Source organism: Rhinopithecus roxellana, chromosome 14 (assembly GCF_007565055.1).
Source record: "Rhinopithecus roxellana isolate Shanxi Qingling chromosome 14, ASM756505v1, whole genome shotgun sequence".
NCBI classification, from domain to species: Eukaryota; Metazoa; Chordata; class Mammalia; order Primates; family Cercopithecidae; genus Rhinopithecus; species Rhinopithecus roxellana.
Window position 1 is genome coordinate 78,412,887 of NC_044562.1, and position 16,974 is coordinate 78,429,860.

General features: G+C 40.5%; 2 protein-coding genes across 7 annotated transcripts in view; one reads left to right on the forward strand and one right to left on the reverse strand.

Moving 5' to 3' along the window:
• METTL5 (methyltransferase like 5) lies at positions 1–14,087 on the forward strand. 6 transcript variants are annotated; one of them, XM_030916163.1, is made up of 8 exons: positions 1–72; positions 302–453; positions 2,881–2,995; positions 3,682–3,863; positions 5,930–6,012; positions 10,624–10,675; positions 13,332–13,399; positions 13,982–14,087. In XM_030916163.1, exons 2-8 carry the CDS (start codon positions 345–347, stop codon positions 14,018–14,020), a joined length of 648 nt encoding a protein of 215 aa, XP_030772023.1. In that variant the 5' UTR covers positions 1–72; positions 302–344; the 3' UTR covers positions 14,021–14,087. The 6 variants fall into 6 exon arrangements, with proteins under 6 accessions (XP_030772023.1, XP_030772025.1, XP_030772027.1 ...); XM_030916165.1 differs by having other exon boundaries at positions 13,350–13,399; positions 13,982–14,080; XM_030916164.1 differs by having other exon boundaries at positions 21–159.
• Positions 13,794–16,974, reverse strand: part of SSB (small RNA binding exonuclease protection factor La) — a 14,956-nt gene continuing 11,775 nt past the window's right edge. Inside the window, exons 9-12 of the mRNA XM_010354435.2 lie at positions 15,409–15,549; positions 14,787–14,973; positions 14,517–14,648; positions 13,794–14,173 (exon numbers count right to left, since the gene is read on the reverse strand). Coding sequence (XP_010352737.1) covers positions 14,085–14,173; positions 14,517–14,648; positions 14,787–14,973; positions 15,409–15,549 — 549 coding nt within the window. The 3' untranslated portion in view covers positions 13,794–14,084. The remainder of the gene's footprint in view (positions 14,174–14,516; positions 14,649–14,786; positions 14,974–15,408; positions 15,550–16,974) is intronic.

Consider the following 16,974-nt stretch of genomic DNA (forward strand, 5'->3'; position numbering starts at 1 on the left):
GAACGCGTGCGCGCGTGCGGGCGTGCGGGCAGGCGCTTCCGGCCCCGGCCGAGGTGCGGGTCGGCCCAAGAGGTGTGTTGTCGTGGCGCGAGGGATCCTGGGGCTGCTCCAGCCACGCGCCGCCGCCGTTTCCTGGGGGTGGTGTGGGTTACCCAGGAGGTGGGTCAGAGGCTCGTCCCGTGCCCTGCGTCCCTGCGTCTCCTTAGGGCGCGTCTTCGGGTCCGGCCAGCAGTGCTGAAAAGGGGGAGAAGGTTGGGGGTAGGGAGGAAACAAGATCCCAGTTCAATAGATTTCTCCGCAGATCCTGTGCCTTCAAACCCTACGAGTCCATACTTTAAAACAAAATGAAGAAATTAAGGCTTAAGGAACTAGAGAGTCGCCTGCAACAAGTGGATGGATTCGAAAAGCCCAAGCTACTTCTAGAACAGTATCCTACCAGGCCGCACATTGCAGGTAGGGCGGCTGGTTCACCACGCCCCTGCTTTCGGCGTTAGTCTAGTCTACTGTGTGATAAAAATAGAACAGTTATTTGGATACAGATAATGTCTAGAGAAATTTTGCCCAAAGATCACCTAGTTAGGTCTTCCTTGACACTGCAGCTCACGGCACGCCCTCCAAACACACACTCGCTATCGTTTTACTGTCTGGTTTTCTGCATATCCCTTAACACTGCCAAACAGTGTTTTTAATGTGTTTTTTTCTCTTCTCACATTATAATCTCTTTGAGGACAAGGAATTTGTTAGTCTCGTTCATACTTGAATTCCCAGTGCCTAGAAGAGTCGCTGGTACTATTTAGGAGCTCAGTAAACATTTACTAAATAAGGATCAATTTCCTATTGCTACTAATTGCGTAGGCAAGGATTCTTGTGCTATACTCTGCCCTAGAAATGAATACCAGAGTTGATAGTGGAAGGATAGTTTAACAAAATCAGAGTATGTGCTGTATAAAGATGAGCATGCATATTAATTTTAACAGATTTTCTGAGTATTAGTATTGTTGCTTCATGCCAGACATTGATACTAGGAGTACAAGAGAGAATACAGGAAAACATATTTATGTTACCGAAGTCATTGGGAAGCCTTAGGGGAAAAAAATTTATTATTATTTTTTGAGATGGGGGTCTCACTCTGTCACCCAGGCTAAAGTGCAGTGGCATGATCAACGCAACTGCAGCCTTGACCTCCAGGACTCAAGTGATCCTCCTAAGCCTCCTGAGTAGCTGGGACTACAGGCATGCACCATCACGCTGGCTAATATTTTTTATTTTTTGTAGAGACAGGGTCTTGCTATGTTGGCCCAAGATGGTCTCAAACTCCTTGGCTGAAGTGATCCTCCCACCTTGGCCTCAAGAAGTGCTGAGATTACAGGCATGAGCCTCTGAGCCTGGCCCCTTAGGAAAATTAATTTTCTGAGAGTACCTGCAAAGAGGAGTTTTTTTCCAGTTCCAAAATAGTTGTTTCTAAGCTGCCAGCAAAAGTCAAGGAGGACACATGTGTATTTACACTTAACTCCAAGATACTGTCATGATTCCAACCAAAAATTCACACAAAACTACTGTGTCTAGGTTAAGACCAGTTTTCTCAAATAATGACTTACTAGTCTTCTGACTGTAGGTTTTTTTAGTGGAATCCAATTTTAAAAATATTAACAATCTGGCCAAGTATGGTGACTCACCCCTATAATCCCAGCACTTTGGGAAACCAAGGCAAGAGAATGACTTGAGGCCAGGAGTTCAAGATCAGCCTGGGCAACACAGTGAGACCCTGGCTCTTAAAAAATAAATAAATAAATTAGCCGGGTGTAGTAGTATGCGTCTATACTCCCAGCTGCTGTTACTAAGGCAGGAGAATTGCTTGAGCCCTGGAGTTTCAGGCTGCAGTGAGCTCTGATCCCACCACCGCACCCCAGCCTGGGTGATAAGAGATAGACCCCATCTCTGAAAAAAAAAACAAAAAAACCTCTGGATCCTCGGGTATCAATGGCCAGCAGTCCTTGCTGGGTTCAGATACCTTCAGGGAAATATCAGTGGTGGTGGTATTCATGTTTAACCTTAAGTATATCTAACACCCAGTAGTTCTATTATCAGGTCTCATTTGTAGATTATGAATATATATATATGTCTGTAGACCATGAGTTTATGTGTCTAAAGGCTACATTGCAGAGCTTATGGTGCTTGTGTTCTGGTGACAAACTTGCTACAACAAAGTTCTGTGGTTGGGTGCAGTGGCTTATGTCTGTAATCCCAACACTTTGGGAGGCTGGGGTGGGAAAAATCGCTTGAGCCCTGGAGTTGGAGACCAGCGTGGCAATATAGTGAGAACCTGTCTGTGTTTAAAAAAAAAAAAAGAAAAAAAAAGGTTTTGTGTCTTTGTGATGCTAATGCTTGTTTGCTTGTTTGATAGTGGTTTCTAGTCTTATAGATTTCACAGATAAGTAAAATTTCAAAACAATTTAGGAAACTGATACAGAGTTGCTAAATTTATGTTGACAAGAAAGGATTTTTTAAAAACCTATTTACTCTTAACGTTCTTTCGTAAAAATATTTCAGCATCAAAGAAAGAACCTATATGAGTGTATGGCAATGTTCTTAACAAGCTGAGGAAAAACTAAACATTTTGACTTTTTTTTCTCATTTTACATCAGAGATGGGTCACAGTTTTGTCATTCTTGGCATTGCTAGCAGAGACTATTTTTTGAGAACCACTGGTGGGTATTAGCCTCCTTTATGCTGCCTCTTACTACATACCAAATTATTACACCTTATCTTTTAAAAAAAATACTCTGGAATGGCATTTGGGAAAGACTGAGTAATGTACAAATAAGATTTTAGTCATCAGCTTGCTTACTTATTCTCTAATTTTTTTTTTTTATTTTTTAGCATGTATGCTCTATACAATCCATAACACGTATGATGACATTGAAAATAAAGTCGTTGCAGATCTAGGATGTGGTTGTGGAGTACTTAGCATTGGAACTGCAATGTTAGGAGCAGGGTACGTAATGCAATATGCTATTTGGGTATTGGGTGGCTTTAATAAGCAGCATCAATGGGATTAACTGAATTATATTTATGAGACTCCACAGAATGAGATATAGGAAGCAAAAATCTGATACTGAATACATTTTGAACCGGCAGAAGATCTAAACAAACTACAAAAAATAAATTAAAATGGTAAAAGCAGCAGTTCCTTTTATACAAACCTGAGTTTCCAACCCCTGCCAGGTTTGGAAATTATGCTATTGAAAAGCAAAACCTGACCAGGCACAGTGGCTCACGCCTGTAATCCCAGCACTTTGGGAGGCCAAAGTGGGCAGATTACTTGAGCCCAGGAGTTTGAGACCAGCCTGGGCAACATGGTGGAACCCCATGTCTACAAAAATACAAAAATTAGCTGGATGTGGTCCCAGCTACTTGGGAGGCTAAGGTGGGAGGATTGCTTGAGCCTGGGAGGTTGAGGCTGCGGTGCAAGATGGCATCACTACACTCACCTGGGTAGCACAGCAAGATCCTGTCTGAAAAAAGAAGAAAAATAAAAGAAGAAGAAGAAGAAAACACTCACTCTTACTTTGCTAATTGGGATAGAAAGATATATGGTTAAAAAGAAAAAAGCTAATTTTGGTTTTGTTTTTCCGTGGGAGCTATAAATTGCCACTCTTTGTGTGTGTTTTGTATTTATAGGTTGTGTGTTGGATTTGACATAGATGAAGATGCATTGGAAATATTTAATAGGAATGTGGAAGAGTTTGAGTTAACAAATATTGACATGGTTCAATGTGATGTGTGCGTATTATCTAACAGAATGTCCAAGTCATTCGATACAGTGATTATGAATCCTCCCTTTGGGACCAAAAATAATAAAGGTTTGTAACAAGAATCGGGTATATTGGTATATTTATAGAAAAGATTTTTTTTTTTTTTTTTTTTTTTTGAGATGGAGTCTCGCTCTGTCGCCCAGGCTGGAGTGCAGTGGCACGATCTCGGCTCACTGCAAGCTCCGCCTCCCGGGTTCACGCCATTCTCCTGCCTCAGCCTCCCAAGTAGCTGGGACTACAGGCGCCCGCCACCTCGCCCGGCTAGTTTTTTTGTATTTTTTAGTAGAGATGGGGTTTCACCGTGTTAGCCAGAATGGTCTCGATCTCCTGACCTTGTGATCCGCCCGTCTCGGCCTCCCAAAGTGCTGGGATTACAGGCTTGAGCCACCGTGCCCGGCCTAGAAAAGATTTTAAAGCTATTTTTAAAGCCAGGCACAGTGGCTCAGGCATGTAATCCCAGTGCTTTGGGAGGCTGATACAGGAGGATCTTTTGGGGCCAGGAGTTGGTAGCCATCCTGGGCAACATAGTTAGACCCTGCCTCTACACACACACACAAATTTTAATTTGCCAAGTGCATTGGTGTGCCTATAGTCCTAGCTACTCAGAAGGCTGAGGTGGGAGGATCACCTGAGCTCAGGTATTGAAGGCTGCCATGAGCTATGAATGTGCCACTGCACTTCAGCCTTGGTAACAGCAAGACCCTGTCTAGAAAAAATAAAACAAAAATAAAAACGCTTTTTATCACTGACTGTTTGGGCTAAGTGATTTTATCACTCTTCATTAAATAAACCAAGGCTAAGTGATTTTATTACTCTTCATTAAGTAAACCAATCTCTTACCTGTGTAATTCTTTTTTTTTTTTTTTTTTTTTCTGAGACCGAGTCTGGCTGTCGCCCGAGCTAGAGTGCAGTGGCCGGATCTCAGCTCACTGCAAGCTCCGCCTCCCGGGTTTACGCCATTCTCCTGCTTCAGCCTCCCAAGTAGCTGGGACTACAGGCGCCAGCCACCTCGCCCGGCTAGCTTTTTGTATTTTTTAGTAGAGACGGGGTTTCACCGTGTTAGCCAGGATGGTCTCGAACTCCTGACCTCGTGATCCGCCTGTCTCGGCCTCCCAAAGTGCTGGGATTACAGGCTTGAGCCACCGCACCCGGCCCTGTGTAATTCTTATAATTTAAATTTCAATTTGTTTAATGCATGGCTAAGAAATTGAGTTTTTCAACTTTTGTTTTTACAGATTTGTATTAAGTAAACAAAGATAGTCATGTCATTTATTGTATATCTCCCATTTATTTCAGGAATAATTTGCCTAACCCTTATGAATGAATATGAAACATATAAAGAATTTTATACTTATAGAACCTGTTTTTTAATGTCTTAACAAACCCAAGGGTTTCTACATGTGCCCATCAGTAACAGTGACTCACTGTGGCTATTAATGTTGTGGGTACTGTGGGCAAGGAGGTTAGGAAGTCAGTGAGGGTAGGAAAAAACATGCATAGTTTAAAAAGTACCCTGACCCCACTAAGAGGATTCTGAATACTACTCTACACGTTTCCTTCTCCCCTTTTTGAAAGTCATTAATGTTGGAATATAATACTAAATTTTTTACTTGATCCTTATTTAACCAAGACAGTGAAATTCTGGTTTTATTCTAGCAACCTTAAAATTATTTTTTTTTTTTTGAGACGGAGTCTCGCTCTGTCGCCCAGGCTGGAGTGCAGTGGCCGGATCTCAGCTCACTGCAAGCTCCACCTCCCGGGTTCCCGCCATTCTCCTGCCTCAGCCTCCCGAGTAGCTGGGACTACAGGCGCCGCCACCTCACCCGGCTAGTTTTTTGTATTTTTAGTAGAGACGGGGTTTCACCATGTTCGCCAGGATGGTCTTGAACTCCTGACCTCGTGATCCGCCCGTCTCGGCCTCCCAAAGTGCTGGGATTACAGGCTTGAGCCACCGCGCCCGGCCAAAATAATATTTTGATAGTTTATTTGTACCCTTATTGCTGAAAGATTTCAAGGTGGCTATTTTGAAGTTTGGAAGAAAATGTTTCTAAATCCTAGTAACTTAATCTTCTATTTTGATAAGAGGTAAATAGGTTTTTTTCTACTCTTCACAGGGACAGATATGGCTTTTCTAAAGACTGCTTTGGAAATGGCAAGAACAGCAGTATATTCCTTACACAAATCCTCAACTAGAGAAGTAAGTTCAAATCATCTGATATTCTGTGGCATTTATTTTTAAATTCATGACAGTGTTTTTAGGATTTACTGTGAATACTAGATACCACAATATCTATTTCTCCTGACCTTTTTGACATCTTAAACTTAGGAACTAAATTTTCTGCTTAACCAGCTAGCATCTGATTGGCTTTTTTCCAGGCTATTAGACTTCTTTCCTCAAAGATTTTTTCAGACAGGAACTGTTGCCAGAAGAGAGACTATAACTTAGGAATAGAGAAGTGTGTTATAACTAGGATTATGGTATGTTTTGGTTTCTCTGAGTCAGTCTTAGTTGATCCCTTTTGTCCCATTGTCCCCGTGTGGCCTGATGTACTTAAGGGAGGCAATAAGGCCAGGTTTTCAGAACACTGAGCCTGGAGCTAAACAGATCTGAGTTCAGAAATCAGCTATTCTATTATTATTTTTGCAGCATGTAACACACGGAGAGGTGTATAAGTTGTATTCCAGGAAACTGGAGGGAAGGGCAGTACATTTTTTTAGTGTCAGTATAACATGGTGGTTAGGAACGGAGATTCTGAAGCCAGACCAGACTTTCTGGGTTCAGATCCAAGCTCTGCTGCTTCCCAGCATTATCTTGGTCAAGGTAATTGAGCTTCATCATCAAGGTAATTGAGCTTTTGTCATCTGTACTATCCTCACCTGTACTGTAAGTGTAAGGGACTAAGAGTACCCAATAATTCATAAGAATTGTGAGGATTACATGAGTTAATATTTACAAAGCACTTAGATCAGTGTCTGACATGTGTAATTGCTATGTGCTAGCTACTATTATTTAAATCATACATATATTCAAAGATTTTAAAGTGATTTTGTAGGAAAAATAGTTAATTCATGTAAATACAGTGTATAAGAACTCAGTTGGAAATAATACATTTTAGTTACATGGTAATCTGATAACCTTTTAAAAAGCATAAAATATAACATCTAAAAAGAACTATACTGCTAATAATAAGTAGTGGTACATGTAGGCAAGCAACAGGACACAACATAGCTAGTAAATAAATCCTCACTATATATGAAAGCAAACACCAGTTAAACATTGGTATCCAAACGTGTGTCCCCAAGAACACCCTCAGGTTTGATGATTCACTAGGAAATCTCATAGGACTCAGCATATAGTCTTATTCATGGCTGTGATGTATTACAGTGAAAATATAGAGCAAAATCAGCAAAGAGAAAGGTGCATTAGGCAGAGAATGGGGGAAACCAGGGGCAAGCTTCCCAAGTCTTCTGCCAGTGGAATAACACAGGACACACTTAATTTTCCCAGCATGAATTATTGATAACACACGTGAAACACTGCCAACCAGGGAAGCTCATTAGACTCAGTGCTCAGGGCTTTTATTAGGGACTGATCATGTAGGCAATTCCCTTTCTGACACATACCCAAATTCTAGACTCCCAGTAGGAAAACAGGTGTTCAGCATAAACAGTGTTAGGCACAGTGAGACACTATTATTAAGGGAGTAGGGAGTGGGAACCTTCCCAAAATCTAAGTTCCCAATCTCCAGCCAAGGGCCAAACTTGTAAGCAGGCCTTTCTAAGGATAAGCAGCCAGGCCTGCTGTGAACTCTTTTCTGCACAGGTTGGCATAACATGAATTTTTTTTTAAATTATACTTTAAGTTCTGGGGAACATGTGCATAACATGCAGGTTACATAGGGATACATGTGCCATGTTGGTTTGCTGCACCCATCAACTCGTCATTTACGTTAGTTATTTCTCCTAATGCTCTCTCTCCTCCAGCACCCCACCCCTAGCAGGCCCCGGTGTGTGATGTTCCCCTCCCTGTGTCCATGTGTTCTCATTGTTCAACTCCCACTTATGAGTGAGAACACGTGGTGTTTGGTTTTCTGTTCTTGTGATAGTTTGCTGAGAATGGTGGTTTCCAGCTTCATCCATGTCCCTGGAAAGGACACGAACTCATCCTTTTTTATGGCTGCATAGTATTCCATGGTATATATGTACCACACTTTCTTTATCCAGTCTATTATTGATGGACATTTTGGTTGGTTCCAAGTCTTTGTTATTGTGAATAGTGCCGCAGTAAACATACATGTGCATGTGTCTTTATGGTAGCATGATTTATAACCCTTTGGGTGTATACCCAGTAATGGGATTGCTGGGTCAAATGATATTTGTAGTTCTAGATCCTTGAGGAATCGCCACACTGTCTTCCACAATGGTTGAACTAATTTACACTCCCACCAACACTGTAAAAGTGTTCCTGGCCAGGCGCGGTGGCTCAAGCCTGTAATCCCAGCACTTTGGGAGGCCGAGACGGGTGGATCACGAGGTCAGGAGATCGAGACCATCCTGGCGAACACGGTGAAACCCCGTCTCTACTAAAAAATACAAAAAACTAGCTGGGCGAGGTGGCAGACGCCTGTAGTCCCACCTACTCGGGAGGCTGAGGCAGGAGAATGGTGTGAACCTGGGAGGCGGAGCTTGCAGTGAGCTGAGATCCGGCCACTGCACTCCAGCCCGGGAGACGGAGCGAGACTCCATCTCCAACATCTGTTGTTTCCTGACTTTTTAATGATCGCCATTCTGACTGGTGTGAGATGGTATCTCATTGTGGCTTTGATTTGCATTTCTCTAATGACCAGTGATGATGAGCATTTTTTTCATGTGTCTGTTGGCTGCCTAAATGTCTTCTTTTGGGAAGTGTCTGTTCATGTCCTTTGCCCACTTTTTGATGGGTTTTTTTTTTTCTTGTAAATTTGTTTCAGTTCTTTGTAGATTCTGGATATTAGCCCTTTGTCAGATGGATAGATTGCAAAAATTTTCTCCCATTCTGTAGGTTGCCTGGTTACTCTGATGATAGTTTTCTTTTGCTGTACAGAAGCTCTTTAGTTTACTTAGATCCCATTTGTCAGTTTTGGCTTTTGTTGCCATTGCCTTTGATGTTTTAGTCATGAAATCTTTGCCCATGCCTATGTCCTGAATGGTATCGCCTACGTTTTCTTCTAGAGCTTTTATGGTTTTAGGTCTTACATTTAAGTCTTTAATCCATCTTGAGTTAATGTTTGTATAAGGTGTAAGGAATGGATCCAATTTCAGCTTTCTACATATAGCTAGCCAGTTTTCCCAGCACCACTTATTAAATAGGGAATCCTTTTCCCTTTGCTTGTTTTTGTCAGGTTTGTCAAAGATCAGATGGCTGTAGATGTGTGGTGTTATTTCTGAGGCCTGTGTTCTGTTCCATTGGTCTATATATGTTTTGGTACCAGTACCATGCTATTTTGGTTACTGTAGCCTTGTATCGTTTGAAGTCAGGTAGCGTGGTGCCTCCAGCTTTGTTCTTTTTGCTTAGGATTGTCTTGGCTCTGTGGGCTCTTTTGGTTCCATATGAAATGTAAAGTAGTTTTTTCCAATTCTGTGAAGAAAGTCGGTGGTAGCTTGATGGGGATAGCATTAAATCTATAAATTACCTTGGGCAGTATGGCCATTTTCACGATATGGTGCTGTACACTTTCAGAGAAACTTCTCTAGTGACGAACAAATGGATTTTATAAAACTCAGTTTTACTGCATGAACTGAATTGCCCATGTACACAGATCTCTGCCAAATGGTTTCTAGGATAGCTAGCTGTATATATTAATGAAATAATGCTACAGAAACCATATGAGAACATTACACATCTTTGATAGATTTCTGAAATAATCATGCATCCTTTAACAGGGATATGTTCTGACAAATGTATTCTGAGAAATGCATCCTGAGGTGATTTCACCATTGTGTAGACATAGAGTGGACCACCGAGGCTCTGTGGTTAGTCTATTGTTCCTAGGCTACAAACCTGTCAACCTGTTACTGTATTGAATACTACAGGTAACTGTAACACAATGGTATTTTTTTAATCTAAACATATATAAAAACCAAGAAGGTAATGTGTTGTGCTATGATGTCAAGATAGCTACATCACTAGGCAATAGCAATTTTTTTTTTTTTTTTTTTTTTTTGAGACGGAGTCTCGCTCTGTCGCCCAGGCTGGAGTGCAGTGGCCGGATCTCAGCTCACTGCAAGCTCCGCCTCCCGGGTTTACGCCATTCTCCTGCCTCAGCCTCCCGAGTAGCTGGGACTACAGGCACCAGCCACCTCGCCCGGCTAGCTTTTTTGTATTTTTTAGTAGAGACGGGGTTTCACCGTGTTAGCCAGGATGGTCTCGAACTCCTGACCTCGTGATCCGCCCGTCTCGGCCTCCCAAAGTGCTGGGATTACAGGCTTGAGCCACCGCGCCCGGCCGGCAATAGCAATTTTTCAGCTCCATTTATAATTTTATGGGACTACCGAAATATATGCAGTCCCTAGATAACCCCAAATGGCATTATATGGTGCATGAGTAGCTTTCTATCACTTGGATTTATTGTATGATTTGGTTCAGATTGTTAAATATATTGAAATTGATTTCTTATTTTCAGGCTACTATCCATTCAATTGAAATTTTTATAAGGGTCTAGAGTCTAATGAAATTTTAAGCTTAAAAACTCAATCTCAATTATTAGTAAAAAGGAATTTTAAAAAATCATTAAAAATCAGCTCATAACAACATATTGTTTATGTTCAGCATGTTCAAAAGAAAGCTGCAGAATGGAAAATCAAGATAGATATTATAGCAGGTAAGACAAATCTCAATCCTAATATCCAAAAGGGCCAACATGCATTCGCCCAACCAAAACTTTCATGCAGGTGCTGAGATCTACTATAAAGTATGCTTTACTAAAGGTGTGGCAAAATGTGCATGATTGGTAATAGATTGGAAATGGAGTAAAAGCAGAGTGATCACTTAGCTTGAGACTGTCCTAATTTATGCAATTTACTGAAAATTTCTAATAGCACTCAGGTATTTGGTTACTCCAGACTCAGGCAGAACACTGTATAGCAGCACAATGGCTAAAAACGTGGGCTTGGGGCCAGGCATGGTGGCTCACGCCTGTAATCCCAGCACTTTGGGAGGCCGAGGTGGGCAGATCACCTGAGGCTTAGAGTTCGAGACCAGCCTGGCCAACATGGTGAAACCCCATCTCTACTAAAAATACAAAAAAATTAGCCAGGCATGGTGGCGCACACCTGTAATCTCAGCTACTTGGGAGACTGAGGCGGGAGAATTGCTTGAGTCCCAGAGGCAGAGGTTGCAGTGAGCCGAGATTGTGCCACTGTTCTTCAGCCTGGATGACAGAGGAGACTCAGTCTCAAAAAACAAAAACAAAACAAAAAAAAAAACGTGGGCTTGGATTTGGTCAGATCTTGGTTTGAAATTCATTCATGGAAAATGCTATCAGATTATTCCCGGATAATCTTTCTAATTTCTTTTTTTTTTTTTTCTTTTTTTTGGGAGACAGAGCCTTGCTCTGTTACCTAGGTTGGAGTGCAGTGGCAACCTCCACCTTCCGGGTTCAAGCGATGCTCTTGCCTCAGTCTCCCGAATAGCTGGAACTACAGGCGTGCACTACCATGTCTGGCTAATTTTTTTTATCTTTAGTAGAGACAGGGTTTCACCACATTGGCCAGGCTGGTCTTAAACTCCTGACCTCAGATGATTCTCCAGCCTCTGCCTCCCAAAGTGCTGGGATTACAGGTGTGAGCCACCGAGCCTGGCCTCTAATTCCATTCTCTAATTGCCCCTGGAATCAAATAACATTTATCTTTTTCTTCTAAATATCAACACTATGAGTAAATCATGTTTGATACATTTTTATTACTAAATTGGGTAATAGTCACAACATCAAAATAGGAAAAGCATATAACTAGAAGCTAATTATAATCTAAGCCCAAAATAAGAGTGCAATAAGGGAACATGTTTTTTCACAATAAACAATGAATTGCCACTGTAGTGTTAAACATACAGCTAGATATATTACTGTTCATAATAATAATGTAACATATACATCTGTTCATCTTCCTGTTATTTTCAGTGTTGCATTACTTAGTTTTAGGGGTTGTTTTTGTTTTTTGAGATGGAGTCTCCGTCTGTTGCCCAGGCTGGAGTGCAGCAGCACAATCTTGGCTCACTGCAACCTCCACCTCCTAGGTTCAAGGGATTCTTCTCCTGGCTCAGCCTTCACGAGTGGCTGGGACTACAGGCGCACCACCACACCCAGCTATTTTTTTATTATTTTTGGTAGAAACGAGGTTTCACCATGTTGGCCAGGCTGCTCTCGAACTCTTCACCTCAGCTCATCTGCCTGCCTTGGCCTCCCAAAGTGCTGGGATTAGAGGCGTGAACCACCACACCCGGCCAGTTTTAGGTATTATATGCAGTATGGAACACCTTAGAACAGTCCCAGTAGTATACCAAGCCAGAGCCTTGCTCCTCCAAATGTGGTCCTCAGACCATCAGCATTAAAATCCCTGGGATTTCCTTGTTAGAAATAAAGAATTTCAGGCCGGGCGTGGTGGCTCACGCCTGTAATCCCAGCACTTTGGGAGGCTGAGGCGGGCAGATCACAAGGTCAGGAGATCAAGACCATCCTGGCTAACACAGTGAAACCCTGTCTCTATTAAAAAATACAAAAAAATTAGCCAGGCATGGTGGCGAGCACCTGTAGTCCCGGCTACTCTGGAGGCTGAGGCAGAATGGCATGAACCTGGGAGGTGGAGCTTGCAGTGAGCCCAGATTGCGCCACTGCACTCCAGCCTGGGCGACAGAGTGAGACTCCATCTCAAAAAAAAAAAAAATTTCAGGCTCCACCCAGACCTACTGAATTAGAATCTGCATTTCAACAAGATCCCCAGGTGATTTGATTGCACATTAAAACTTGAAAGCTGTGACATACAGGAGTAGACTACTGCCGTCCCTCTAAAATAGATCAGTAGTAAAGAGTTTGGAGAATCTGCATTATTCTTTAGAAGGAAGAAATATGAAAAACTGGTTTTCGTTTTAGAGCTTCGGAGGAAAATGGGTACTTACTACAATTATTAAACTCTGGGTAAGAAAATTTTGAAATAAGCATGGTTATTATGAGATTGTTAGCTACAGACTATTAGGAAATTAAAAATAGAAAGGTGCCATCCTTTTCATAGGATTTACTTTTTGGTCCATTTTTTATCCTTCTAAACTCTTCACTTGTAACCTCAAATTTCAGTATAAATGGCCGTAATAACAGAAATGCCAAGCTGCCATGGCCAATGCTGGGAATATAGCAAGTCACTACTTGGATAAGTCAAAGGTTCTAAAATGTTCAGTTTACCAGCACTTAATACTTTTCTTAGTTTTTTTGTTGTTGTTGTTTAGTCAAGGGTGGTAAATGCTTGGAAATATAATTTTATCCTTAGGTGGCTTTTGTTTTACAGAGCTTCGATATGACCTGCCAGCATCATACAAGTTTCATAAAAAGAAATCAGTAAGTCTCTTGATTTTGGCTGGTCTACATTCGGTATTGAAAAGTTTTCTGGGCTGGACGTGGTGGCTCATGCCTGTAATCCCAGCTACTCAGGAGGCTGAGGCAAGGGAATCGCTTGAACTCAGGAGGCGGAGGTTGCAGTGAGCTGAGATTGCCCCACTACACTCCAGCCTGTGTGACAGAGTGAGAGTCAGTCTCAAAAAAGAAAAAGAAAAAAAAAAAAAGAAAAGCTTTATGACAAGTAATTATTTCTAGTGTTATCAACTTTCCTGTGTAAATATAGAAAGACAGCCTAGGAGACACCATAAATGGCCTGTGGGAAGGGCCCATAGTCAACAGCTAATATTCTAGTTCTTTATTCAATGCTCTCGGTACAAAAAGAAAAAAAAAACTGTTTTTGCTCTTTTCATACAGTATATATTTTATTAGTTTGTACTAATACATTCTCATATTACAAAGGCAATTTAATGGAAGAATCTTCCTTTTGATATTTGAATCATCTGAAATAACACAAACAGAACTATACATTTGCATAACAAAAAGACAAGTTAAACAACAACAAAAAATTTTCCTTTCTCACAGGTGGACATTGAAGTGGACCTAATTCGGTTTTCCTTTTAAAAGCCCTTGCAAACAAAAGTAGTTTAAAACCTATTTAAAATGAATAAAAAATTGGTTTACTAAACTACTGGTCTCCAGCACCATTTTCTGTTTTCTGTTGTTTGGATGCAGGTTCTTCTTTGTCTGTTTCTTCTCTTGCTCTTTTCACAGGTCCTATAACGTAACAATTAATTTTTTGTTAAATTCAACGTAAGTACTGCTCTATTTTAATACTGAGTACAATTACTAATAATGATACTGTTGAAAAAGATGCAACAACTTCCTTGCACCAATGAGAAAAGGCTTTTCTCTTAGTACAGACCTGACCTCTAGATTCATCTTTCAAATATCCTGTCCCTGACTTATACAACAGCATAACCAAGGTAAATCATAATAATCCAAGAATGGCACTTATCCAGGAGTTGAAAAGCCAAATCCCTGTTCTCTGGCAAATCATTTATTTATGGAAGTAAAAATTTTCTCATGAAACTACCAAAGGACTTAGGAAAAAACTTACCAGTTGCACCATTTTCATCATGTTCATCATCACTAGCAAATTTCGTTTTCTTGCCCTGAAACTGTACTTTTCCTTTACCAGACCCAGCCTGGGCAGCTTTATTACCCTTTCCTTTTCCTTTAAATCTACGACCTGTAGAGACACAATTAAGCACTCTGTAAAGAATTTTTTTTAAGTCTCTTGTCAATGTTTTTGAACACTGATTAAAGTTTTTGCTCAAGTAAATGGGTTCAACAACCAAACTGTTAAAGAAAAATCAGAATAAATGACCTTTTGACTTCCATTTGTTTAGGGATTCTTGTTGGTCTTCTATTATTTTTTTCAGTGCTTCTTTTTCCACCTCTCCTTCTAGTACTTCCCAAGTCACTTCTTTGTTCCTTAATTGTAGGTTACCATTATTTGCATCTTTGGCTTTACCCAAAGCTTCCTTGGCTTTTTCTTTAAATAGAATTATCCCCTATACCAGAGACAGAAAACAAAAGCCATACCCTTAGTTTTTTAGTCCCACAATTAATTTCTTTGTTCAAAGTAATTTTTTCTACCCTGCAAACCTTCCATGCCTTTACCAGTTTGAATGAATTTCACTGAACAGTAGAAAAGGAATGCTACAGAAGTAAAACTGCAATAATCAATATGAACAGTTATTCATAGTATAATTCAGAAACTATCAGACATCACATATAGTGACAATAACAACAAAGTAAATGATCAAGTAGAAACTAATTTAGTATAATTCAGAAAATATCAGATATCACACCTACTGACAATAACAAATGATCAAGTAGAAACTAATTTAATAAACACAATTTTTAAAATTGCTTTCTACTAATTTTGTCTAAGTTTCTACAGATTTTCAAACTGACTGCTAAAAAGCATAGGAATGTTTCCAAACCTCTTTTGCTCCTCTGACGAAGTCTATCCATTTTATTTCACCATGATTTGAGAAAAGTATGTGTAAATCTTCTCTACAGGTCTGATCATCTAAATCACCTGAAAATTTCAGCAAGCATCCAATCTTTTCTTCTAGAGATTTCTATAAAAATATACAAAGCGATCAAAAAGTTTCTTAAAAGCAACAACAGACCATAAATGACTCACACCACATTATAGCTATACAAGAAAGAGCCTAGAAACCAAAATGCTATTTTAAAGTAGTTTCTCCTGCCTAGGCAGCAAGAGCGAAACTCCATCTCAAAAAAATAATAATAATAAATAAATAGTTTCATAGTGTTGGTGTTTTCCTTTGTCATCCTTTATCCCAAAATGGCTTTCAATATTATTTGATCTTTTATACAACTGGCATTTAGTTATAAACTACATAAAATCTGGTTATTAAACTATCTTGGAAAATAATTCTAGGCAGTATTTATCATACTTTAAAAAATTTTTAGGCCGGGCGCAGTGGCTCATGCCTGTAATCCTAGCACTTTGGAAGGCCGAGGTAGGCGGATCACGATGTCAGGAGATGGAGACCATCCTGGCTAACACGGTGAAAACCCCGTCTCTACCAAAAAAATAATATACAAAAAATTAGCTGGGCATAGTGGCCGGTGCCTGTAGTCGCAGCTACTCAGGAGACTGAGGCAGGAGAATGGGGTGAACCCAGGAGACGGAGCTTGCAGTGAGCCCAGATCGCGCCACTACACTCCAGCCTGGGCGACAAAGCGAGACTCTGTCTCAAAAAAAAGAAAAAAAAAATTTTTTTTAAAGAGTCATTATTATTTTCCCCAAACAAAAAATTTTACCTGTAACTTTCTAAATGGAAATACACATCAGTATCTTAAGTCAAAAATAAAAGTCAGTATTAATCTATGATTAAAATCTTTAGAAGTTATAGGACATTTTCTCATAAAAATAAGTTCTAGGCATAACTGAACTTTTTCTGAATATTTCAAAATATATTTGCCGCCGGGCGCGGTGGCTCAAGCCTGTAATCCCAGCACTTTGGGAGGCCGAGACGGGTGGATCACGAGGTCAGGAGATCGAGACCATCCTGGCTAACATGGTGAAACCCCATCTCTACTAAAAATACAAAAAACTAGCCGGGCGAGGTGGTGGGCGCCTGTAGTACCAGCTACTTCGGAGGTTGAGGCAGAAGAATGGCATAAACCCAGGAGGCGGAGCTTGCAGTGAGCTGAGGTCCGGCCACTGCACTCCAGCCCGGGCGACAGAGCAAGACTCCGTCTCAAAAAAAATATATACACATACATATACATATATATATATATATACATATATATACATACATATATACACATATATATACATACATATATACACATATATACATACATATATATACATATATACATATATATACATATATATACATATATATATATATATATATATATATATATTTGCCTGTGTTTTATTATATTTTTTATTTTTAGGCAGGGTCTCACTCTGTCACCCAGGCTGGAGTGCAGTGGCATGATCTTGGTTCACTGCAACCTCC